This window comes from Phascolarctos cinereus, unplaced genomic scaffold (genome assembly GCF_003287225.1).
Source record: "Phascolarctos cinereus isolate Bilbo 61053 unplaced genomic scaffold, phaCin_HiC Scaffold_4;HRSCAF=312, whole genome shotgun sequence".
Lineage (NCBI taxonomy): Eukaryota > Metazoa > Chordata > Mammalia > Diprotodontia > Phascolarctidae > Phascolarctos > Phascolarctos cinereus.
This window is the reverse complement of record NW_027555847.1, coordinates 652,167,761-652,178,382: the sequence shown is the minus strand read 5'-3', so window position 1 is coordinate 652,178,382 and position 10,622 is coordinate 652,167,761. Positions and strand designations below refer to the sequence as shown.

The window sequence follows — 10,622 nt, the reverse complement described above, 5'->3', positions numbered from 1 at the left end:
GGAGGGAACTGTATTCAGAAATGACTAAAGTCATCAATAAAACTTTTCTTTAAAAATTGGGATTGAGTCTTCTGCCGAGAGCAAGTTTGGGAGAAGTGCTGTAGGAAACTTGGAATAGTTCCTCTGGGGACATGGAAAGAATTCCCAGCATCTTGTTACAGTGGGAGTGGACGTGCCCACCGCCATGCACTGAGTGGTGGCGCGGGTGTTCAGACTCTGCGCTCCGCGTTGGTGGGCACGAGCGGGCCAAAGGAGCTCAGCTGCCCCGGACAGGGAAGCTGAGAGGCCTGGCAGCTAAGCGGGGCTGCCCTGCGCTAGTCTTCCCGGCCCACGCTGGATCTGAGCCAGCCTCGAGCCCGCCGCCCGGGTGTTTGTGAACTTCCCGAAACGCGTTGTGGCGTTGCTGGGGGCCTGGATTCCCGAGGGCCACGGCTATTGGTCGGGGAGTGTCTCCACGTGACCCGGCTCTCCTCTAGCGTTCCTAAGAGCGCGGACATTGCGGATTCTGGCTAGGGAATGGAGAGACAGCAGGCGGAGCGGGAGTGGGAGCGGGACCCGGAGAGGGACCCAGAGGCGGAGGCAGCGACCCGGGCACTGCTCACCGACTTCTACCAGATCACCATGGCTCTGGCTTACTGGCAGGCGGGCCGGGCCCGGGAGCCTGCGGAGTTCGAGCTCTTCTTTCGCCGCTGCCCCTTTGGGTCCTCCTTCGCCCTGGCCGCGGGGCTGCGAGACTGCATGCGCTTCTTGCGCACCTTCCGCCTTCATCCGGCAGGTACGGCAGCCGCGTGTCAGACCCAGAGCCCGACCCGGACCCGGCTCTGGCCCTGGCCCTGACCCTGACCCGGGCTCTGGCCCTGGCCCTACTTCACTGCCCGATTCAGCTTCGGCCTCGCTCCACCCCCTACCCCGTATGTGCCCCGGTCCCCAAATTCAGACCCTTTGTGCGTCCCTGCCTTGCTCCCCTCAGACCCTGCATGCGCTCCTGCCCGCGTCCCCCGGGATGCAGACCCCTGCCCCAGTCCCACGCTGAGACCCCGACACAGTTACATGTTCAGACCCTGCCCCAGCCGCAGATCCTGCAGGTTTCCCTGCCCCAGTTCCAGGTTCAGCAGCCGCCAAAGTCCCAGATTCGAACCCCGCCCCAGTGACAGATTCAGACCCTTCCCTGTCCCAGATTCAGACCCTGAGGTCCCAAACACAAATTCAGACCCAGCTTAGATCCTAGATCCCAGATCCTGGGTCCAAACTTCTGCCCCACTCCCTTGCCATAGCTGCAGCCCCTATCCCTAGAAGTCTGAGAATGGGGTGGATGGGCTGAGGGAGAGAACAGCGTAAGGAATTAGGAACAGTGTGGCGGCGGAGAACTTTGAGGGTTGACCTGCTTGTGAGAGAGGAGGAGGATTGGATTGTTTTAATTTCTGGAGTACCTCAGGGAAAACTCAAATACTTCCCGCTTTGTTGTGGCTCCCAATTTCCCCTTCTCTAAAAGTATGGGGGTTGAACTTGATCTCTAAATCCGTAATTGCTCCGTGGGTCCTGGGTCGTGGCCTCTTCTGGTGGAAGAAGGAGCAGAGTTCGTTCAGTGTTGGGAAAGGCTGAGTAGGCTGGAACTAGGTGGGAGGGGAGGAGGGATCACGACCCGATTCCTGATTGACTAGGAGTGAGCCTGGGCTTGGAAGAAGAGACCTAATCTCTAGGTCCAAAGAGCCCCAGAGGTGTGAAGCCCCAGATAGTCCAAGTTAATAGCCAGACTCTGAACTCAGCGCTGGGGATTCCAAGAAAGGCAAAAACCAGGTCCTCCCTTTGAGGAGCTCCCAGTCTAATGGGGAAGAACATGCTAACCACTAGGTACAAACAAGACAGAGACGGAATGAATTAGCAGAGGGAAGGTACTAACTAACGTTTAGGGGGATCAGGAAAGATTTCTCCTAGAAGGTGGGATTTTAGCTGGCCAGTGGGGCCAGGAGATGGAGATGAAGATGGAGAGAATTCCAGGCATGGGGGGACAGCAAGTGAAGATGCCTGGAGTTGAGTGTTGGATTGTCTTGTGGTTGGAGGAACAGGAAGGAGACAAGTTGGAGCAAAGAGTCTGGTGCAAGAGAACTGGAAAGGTAGGAGGGAAAGAGGTTACCAAGGGCTTTGAGTGCCAAACTGGATTTTGTATTTATCTCATCCTGGAGGTGATAGGGAGCCACTGGACTTTATTAAATGGAGAATCGAGGGGGAGAATGGTCAGACCTGAGCTTTAAGGAGGTTCATTTGTCAGCTGGGTACAGTATGGACTGGAGTACAGAGAGATTTGAGGCAGGGAGACCAACCAGAAGGCTATTGCAGTAGTCCTGGTGTATGAGGTTGTGCTTGTTATCAGAAGAGAGAAGGGCCCACATAGTTCCAACAGGTAGAATCCACAGGGCTTGGCAAGAGATCATTCACTGGGGAGGGGGGTAGTTAGAGAGTGAGGAGTAAAAGATGACACCTACTTTGTGAGCCTGGGTGACTGGGAGGGATGTTAGGAAGACAGGTGCATTTAGGGAGAAGATAATAAATTCAGCATCAGATGTGTTGAATGGAAAATGTCTTTGGGACATTCAATCTGAGATGCCCAGTAGGAAGTTGGAATGAGAAATTGGAAGTCTGTTGCAAGGAAAACACTTTATAAGTTTAAAAGTTTCCTAAGAATAAGATTGTAGGCAACTGTTATCATCCTATGAGGCAAGTGATTGCTAGGACCAATATACCAGGGTTAATGGGGGTGGGGGTGGCGGTGGCAGAAGGACCACAGTTAGTGATTAGGTGGATGATCCAGTCTCTGAATCCAAGGAGCAATCTAAGGGTCCAGAAAAATCAGGCCCTTAGGTCCTCAGGTTAGAGCTGAGAAAAATGAGAAAGTAGTGGGAAAAGTCAGTGCCTGAACATATTCAGTGTATTCAGACTAAAAGAGAAAAAATCCAATGAAGTTCAATGCAGTGGGGTGGCAGGGATGGGAATAGGAATCAGGAAAGGATTCTATAGGTGATGCTTGAGCTGTGTCTTGAAGGAAATAAAAGATCCTAGCAGGCAGAAGAACTTGACATAGTGACAGGAAAATAGTAGATGGAGCTCTGGATGGGAGGAACAGAAAAGCCAGCTTGGGCAGAAGAGTAATATATGAGGGAGCTGTAAAGATAATAATAGCTAGCACTTAAAAATCACTGTATGCCAGGCACTGTGCAAAACACCTTACAAACATCTCATTTGATCCTTATAATAACCTTAGCGGTAGGTGCTGTTATCATCCCCATTTTACAGTTGAGGAAACTGAGGCAAACAGAGGGTAAATGACTTGTCCTGAGTCACGAAGCTAGGAAATATCTAGGCTGGATTTGCATTCTGGGCTTCCTGACTCCAGGCCCAGCTTTCTATCCATTTCACCACCTAGCTGCCTTTTGTCATTTGGGGCCAGGTCATGAAGGACTTTCATGCCAAACAAAGGAGTTTTATGTTTTATTCCTGGGGGCAATAGGGAGCCCCTGGAGATGATTGAGAAGGAGAGTAACATGGTCAAACCTGTGCTTAAAGACAATTCCTCTGGGCAGCTGGGTAGAGAATGGATTGAAGAGGGGAGATAAATTAAGAGGAGCCCTTCGGGAAGTCACAAGGGCCTCAGTGACACCCAAGGCCCAGGACTAGGTTTTTCAAGGGGGATCTAGGGAAAGACTGGAAGATACGGAAGCTAGGTGGATAGAGTGCTGGGACTGAAGTCAGGAAGGCTTGAATTCAAATCAAACCTCAGACTAGCTGTGACCTGGGCAAATCAGCCTCGGTTTCTTCATTTATAAGATGGACATGATAGTAGGACCTACCTCCCAGGTTGGTGAGTATAAAATGAGATATATTGTGAAGTGCTTTGCAGCTATATAAATGCTAGCTATTTATTATTATCATCATTTGACCAGGAATTAGGCCTTGACCAGAGGCCCTTGGCCCTGCCATGGAAAGGTTTCCATCCTATACACCCATGCACACACACACACACACACACACCCCTACTCCTGTGTGCCACCTTACCCTTTCCATCCTATACACCCATGCACACACACACACACACACACACACACACACACACCCCTACCTCTGTGTGCCACCTTACCCTCTGCTCCCCACAGATGTAAAGTACTTGGCCTCCGTGCTCCCACCAGGCACGGACCCTGCGTTCTTTGAACACCTGCAGGGACTGGACTGCTCTGGAGTGACTGTTCGGGCACAGCCTGAGGGCTCCCTCGCCTTTGCCCATGTGAGTGTGCAGCCCTGGGGAGGGAGGGGGCAGGGGAGGAGAAGATGAATGAGGACTCACAGTCCCAGCTTGAGGGAGGCTCTGATGGGGCCTTGTCATCCTCACGCTCCAGGTACCACTACTCTGCGTGTCTGGGCCTCTCCTCCTACTGCAGCTCCTGGAGACGCCCCTGCTGTGCCTCATCAACTATGCCAGGTGGGGACTGAGGAGACAGACCCAGCCCCCTTCCCCATCCGTGGGAGCAGGAGGCCCCAAGGGAGAGTTGGGAGCACCCTCCCCACACATGCTTTGTCGCCTCCTCCAGCCTCGTGGCCACTAATGCAGCTCGACTGCGCCTGATCGCTGGGCCGGAGAAGCGGCTGCTGGAGATGGGGCTGCGGCGGGCACAGGGCCCTGATGGGGGCCTCACAGCCTCCACCTACTGCTACCTGGGCGGTGAGGACCCATCACCCCAGCCTCCCCCAGCAGTGCCCTGGAGCCCCTCTTACCCTCCCCCTCCCCCCGTATCCCCACCCCACTTCCCTCTTGCCCTTGTAGCTCCCTAGGCCGTGACAGTCCTGCACTGCTAAGCTAGAATCCTAGAGCACAAGGTCTGAGCTGGAAGGAACCTTAGAATGGACATAGTCCAGCCTTCTTATTTTACAAGTGAAAAATCTGAAACTCCTCTAGTGTTCTGGAGCCTCTTCCTGTACAACATCCCCTTCCCCCAGATCCACCTCCCTTAGTATTGGAAAGCAGCACAGTGCAGTAGAAAGAACTCTGGCTCTAGAGTCAGAAGAGCTGGGTTCCAGTCCTGCTGCTGAGACATTACTGATGTGACCTTGGATAATAGGGATAATAGTTTCATTAGGCCTCTGTTTCCTCATCTGTGCAATGAAGGAGTTGGACCAGCTATCTTGTGAAGTCCCTCCAGTTTTGGGTCTGTGATCAGCTACCAAGTGGGCAGGCCCTTGGCCCAGTAGTGATCTACCCTAGAACCCTCCCTAATATTCCTTCTCTAGCCTCTGCTTCCCTTCCCTTATCTCCATCCTTCACTTCCTGGCATGAGTCCTGCTCTTCCCTGACCCTGTCTCCCACCCCTGCCCCGGCCCAGGCTTTGACAGCAGCAGTAACGTGTTAGCCGGGCAGCTTCGAGGGGTGCCTGTGGCTGGCACCCTGGCTCACTCCTTCGTCACCTCCTTCTCTGGCTCCGAGCAGCCCCAGGTCCGGGTCAGTGTAGTCACCAGGAGGTAGGGGTTGGGGAGGGAGAGCCCTTAAACATGGGCCCCTAGGCTCTTTCCCTTATCCCTGTTTTCCCTTGGAGCTCAGCCTCACTCCCCACTGTCCTCCCAAGTCCCTACCCTGAAGCCCCATCTCCTTTCCCAGGCCCTGTGTCCATCTCTTGTCCTAATCCCAGTTCTTCTACCCTTCCCCTCAGCCCTGGCCCTTCCCCAGCCCTTTGTACTAATGAGGGAACTGATTACCAAGGAGGGATTTGTCCAAGGTTACACAATGAATTAGAGGGAATACCAGCCTCCCAACATATAGGCCCAAACTCTGTTCCCTTGCCACCCTGGATTCCCCATCTCCCCAGGAGCTCAATTTCCTGACCTTCAAACCTCCTGTCTGCCTCCCCCAGATGCTGACTCCAGCATCTGGGCAAGGTCCTCCCAGGAACCTTTCCACCCTCACTGAGTCTTGGCTAGGCAAAGTGTGTGAATGCCTGGGCCTGCAGGCAGAAGAGCCACACCCCGGGGAGCGGGCTGCCTTCGTGGCCTATGCCCTGGCTTTCCCCCAAGCCTTCCAGGGGCTGCTGGACTCCTATAGTGTCATGAGGTGAGCCATGCAGGTTGGGAGCTGGAAGAGGAAGGGACCTTAGTCAGCAGCAGGGGGGGAAAAAACACCAGGGCATCCAGGGAACAAAGTCCTCTCTCCCCCCCCACCCCAGGAGTGGCCTTCCCAATTTCCTGGCAGTGGCATTGGCCCTGGCAGAGCTGGGTTACCGGGCAGTGGGTGTGCGCCTAGACAGTGGAGATCTCCTGCAGCAGGCCCAGGAGGTCCGAAGTGTTTTCCGGAACTGTGCCTCCCAGTGAGTCCTGATCTTTGAGGGGACCTTAGTGCAATTGGGGGGAGGGGAGTTGGGAAAAGAAATGACCCCTATGCAGAAGCCTAAGGCGTGGAATGTAACTTCCTACAGTAGGGTTGGTGAAGGAGGTGACTTCTGGGGAGTGTCATGGCAGGGGAGATTGGAGACAGAAGAGAGATTGGGGACAGGGAGGGAGATGCTTATCTCAGTAAAGAAGAGGTCTCTGTAGTTTTTGTAATCAGGCAACAAATAAGGCATAGGAGGGGACCTGTATCAGGAAGGTAAGAGAATTGGGGCGAAGAGGAGCAGACCTGACCCAGGACGGTGAAGGGTAGGCCAGAAGAATGATAAAGGGGCCCCTGAATTCGGGAGCCTTCTTTCTGTCAACCAGCCTGTCAGTGAAATGAAAATAAAAAGAAAAAAGCATTTATTAAGCACTTACTCTGTCATTATATTAATAAACCTTAATTAAGCACCTGCTATGTGCCAAGCACTGTGTAAGTGTTGGGGATACATCCACAAATTCAGAAACAGTCCCTGCTCTCAAGAGGATTACACATCGGCAGCTAATGGACATGGCCCAGTGGATAGAGTGCTGGGTCTGGAGTCAGGAAGACCTGAGTTCACATACATCCTCAGCCATTCCCTGGTTGTGTGACTCTGGGCAAGTCATTTAACCTCTGTCGGCCTCAGTTTCCTCAACTGTCAAATCAGAATAGTAGTAGCTATCAGGGTTGTTGTGAGGATCCCACTTAGCACTAGTTCTTTTTCTTCCCCCATTTTAATGGGGGAAACCGTGTATATAGGGGAGTGCTTGCCAGGAAAGATTGTTTTGGTTTGGAAAATTACAGGGATAGTGAGTGGAGCTATAGAATAGGTGGCCACAGCTTTTTGAGTAACAATAGTGGTCATGATTATTATCCCCCTTTTACAATTGAGGAAACTTGGGGAAACAGGTTAAGTGACTTAACCACACTTATCCCGCTGGTAAGTGTCCAAAGCCAGAGTTGAACTCTGGTCTTCCTGACTCTAGGCCCAGTACTCCATCCCCTATGTCAATATCTGGGGAGTTGGCTAGGAAGAAGTGAGTGATAGCAAGAGGCTGGGCCTGGGCCTGCCTGTTGACTTGTGCTGGGTGAGGAGAGCTGGAAGACGTTTGAGAGATCATCTGTTCAAGCCTCCTTATTTCACAGATGAGGCAATGGAGGTCCTGAGGGAAAAGGACTGGCCCAAGGCCGGCCACACCGAGAGGGGCAAGGGCCTGAGCTCCACTCTAGGATCCTTGGCCCAGAAGTTCTGGGGCACTGCAGAGGAGGGAGGGGTTTATGGTCTTGTGTCCCCTCCCCTAAAGTTTCCAAGTGCCCTGGCTGGAGGCTGTGTCCATCGCTGTGAGCAACAACATAGATGAGGAAGTGCTGACCCGGCTGGCTCAGAAGGTCTGGGTGGGAGTGGGAGTGCTGGGAGGTGGAGGGGGTACAAGGCGTCAGGAGCCTGGGCTGGACGGAGGCTTGGTGGTGGTGGTGGTGGTGGTCCAGGGCTGGACAGGCGCCATGGGGAGGTAGAATGGCCTTACACCCAGTCAGGGAGGAGAGGTTGGGGGGAGGGTGTCCTAGGAGGTGGCTGCCTCAGGTCTTGGGGCCCCAGGCCTCCCATTCTGTCTCATCCTTCCCCTGCAGGGCAGTGAAGTGAATCTCATTGGCATTGGCACTAGTGTGGTCACTTGTCCCCTCCAGCCTTCCCTTGGCTGCGTCTACAAGGTTAGTAAAGGAGGGAAGAATGTGTGAGAGGGGGACAGGAATGGAAGTCATGGAGGGAAGCACAGATTGAAAGAGATGGGGATGCAGGGGTCAGTGTCCCCCTCGTCCTCGCAGCTGGTGTCTGTCAGAGGGCAACCATGTCGGAAGCTGACTGAGGACTCTGAGAAGCAGACGCTGCCTGGGAGCAAGGCCGCCTATCGGCTCTACAGTCCAGAAGGTGAGGGTTCCCCCAGCCTCCCCTCCTTCCTCTTCCTCGTCCCTACTGCGGCACATCTTTCCCCTGTCCTGTGAGGCAGCATGTACATGCTCTGTGCGGAGTATGTTGAGGCAGAAGACTTGGTTCAACCTCTTGCTCATCTGTGTACTGCCCTGGTGGCTTTGGGCGAGCCAGGTCCCCCTTCCTCAAGTACACGATGAGGGGAATAGACCGGGAAGTCTCTGTTTCCTTCTAGGTAACTCAAAGTCCTATGACCAGGGATCCCCGAGTTTTGCCTCTGCCCCTGTGTGATGGCCAGGGAAGCGAGGGTAAATATTGGCCAGTCTCCCCATTCTGATACTGTCCCTCAGGGGCCCCAGTTCTGGACCTGCTGCAGCTGGAGGAGGAGCCACCACCCCAGACTGGGCAGGAGCTGAGAGTGTGGCCCCTGGATGTATCCGGGGGTGATTGCAGAAGCCTGACCCTCACTCCGGCCTCCTTGGAGCCACTGCACAGACTCTACTTCCACCTGGGACAGGTGACCGCTGACACAGGAGCCCCATCTCTGCCTCACCGGGCCCTGGGTCAAAGGTCCAGCGCGTTAAGGCACTATTTCTCAGCCCTCCACTTTCATGCTTCCATCCCTCCTCTCTCAGCTTATAGGGCCAGACTCTCCAACTGCCAGATTCCCCCCAGCCTATCCTCTCTGCTGTCCTCATCCCATTTCCAATCTATTGTTTTTCTCTTGCCCCAAGATCTGAATCCTTCCCCTCCTCCCTTCTTCTTGTCCCCAGATGTGTGAACCCATTCCCTCCCTAGCTGAGTCTCGAGCCTTGGCACAGAAGTCCCTGAGCTACCTCAGCTCATCACACAAGCGACTGGAGAATCCTGAGCCCTACCAGGTATGTGACACCCTCTCTCCAAAATCTTCCCCATAGGGAAGATCTTACCAAGTGAGAGAATTTCCCCATTTCTTCTTTTTCCTCCCAGTCTGCCCATCCTCCCATTCCCCTCTGATCCCCTAGGGGTAGGGGTGTGGGGGGGGGTAAAGGGGGCTGGCCTGCTCCTGCTTGGACCCATTTGGTCTGGGGTCTTACACTCCCCCTATCTCCTTATTCCTCCCCTAGGTGGCACTTTCTGAGAAGTTGCATGCCCTGCTGGAAAGCCTGGCACAGAGCAGCCAGGAGGGCTCCTGATGTTGGAAGGGAGCCGTGTATCCAAGAAACCTAATTGCTCTGCCTGCCTGCTCTGTCTGAGTCCCAAGACCCCAATCTGGGGAATGGGGTGGGGGGAAAGGGGGGGAATTTCCCCTTGGACCCCCTCTGCAAAGCCACACTAAAGTTTTGGTTTTCTTCAATGGATGGGTCCTCAAGTTCATTGCTAGAGGGGAAGGGCAAGGTGGTGGGGCTCTCATCTGCTGTTCCATGGGTCAGACAAGGAGAGGAGGCTTGTGGGAGATCCTCAGAATTGTCTGGGAACATGCCATTCCTGGACGATCTCAGAGGCCATTTAATCCAAACCTATACCTGGGCCCATATCCTCTCTTTAATTTCCATTAAAAAAGGGACATCTAGCCCCCTGCTGACTGTGTCCCCACTGGCTGCAGTTCCGACATTATCACAGACTAATGTTCTCAAGGCAGGATGGGGTGGGGCAGGCAAGGGGGCACGCCTTATCAATAGGAACCCATTTACCTGGGTATATTGTGAAAGTGTGGGCCATGACGATGGAATAGCTGCTGGGTGATGGGCCAGGGGTGAGCAACTCCTTAGAACTTAGCATTTTAGAGGGGAGAAGAAACAGGCAGAGGATGGGAGGGACCAAGAAGGAAAGAGATAGAGGAAACAAATTGGTGTAAGGAATGGAGAGAAAAGACAGTAGGTACTGAGCCAGGAGCAGGCAATGAGGAAAGACACGAGCAACACAGTGATGGAAATGGGGGCAAGACTAGCCCAGAGATGTGAGGAGTTTGCCTGGGGTGCAGTGGGGGTCAGAGTCTTAAATGCCAGGATAAGGACTTCAGAGTTGATTCAGTAGGGAGCAGGGATCCACCAGAGATACAGAGCAAAAGGAGATTTGACATATTCAGAATATTAGGGAGTATGAGATATTTATCTGGGAAACTGGAAGGACATATAGAAGAGTAAGGGGGGCTTCGTACACTGGAGAGATTGCTGAATATAATGTCAGAGAGTCTGGATTCAGAGCCTGGTTCTTTCACTTCTTACCCATGCAATTTTTTTTTTTTAGGCAATTAGAATTAAGTGACTTGCTCAGAGTCACACAGCTAGTGTCAAGTGTCTGGTCTGAGGCCGGATTTGAACTCAG

General features: G+C 53.5%; 1 protein-coding gene across 4 annotated transcripts; it reads left to right on the top strand.

Moving 5' to 3' along the window:
• The first annotated feature begins 418 nt into the window (after nucleotides 1–418).
• On the top strand, nucleotides 419–9,651 carry NAPRT (nicotinate phosphoribosyltransferase). 4 transcript variants are annotated; one of them, XM_020995322.2, is made up of 13 exons: nucleotides 419–775; nucleotides 4,149–4,276; nucleotides 4,389–4,471; nucleotides 4,581–4,711; nucleotides 5,370–5,479; nucleotides 5,895–6,091; nucleotides 6,204–6,344; nucleotides 7,693–7,777; nucleotides 8,018–8,098; nucleotides 8,213–8,315; nucleotides 8,666–8,832; nucleotides 9,089–9,196; nucleotides 9,422–9,651. In XM_020995322.2, exons 1-13 carry the CDS (start codon nucleotides 517–519, stop codon nucleotides 9,488–9,490), a joined length of 1,662 nt encoding a protein of 553 aa, XP_020850981.1. In that variant the 5' UTR covers nucleotides 419–516; the 3' UTR covers nucleotides 9,491–9,651. The 4 variants fall into 4 exon arrangements, with proteins under 4 accessions (XP_020850981.1, XP_078009934.1, XP_020850979.1 ...); XM_020995320.2 differs by having other exon boundaries at nucleotides 421–775; nucleotides 5,370–5,485; XM_078153808.1 differs by lacking the exon at nucleotides 6,204–6,344 and having other exon boundaries at nucleotides 5,370–5,485.
• Nucleotides 9,652–10,622: the final 971 nt, after the last annotated feature.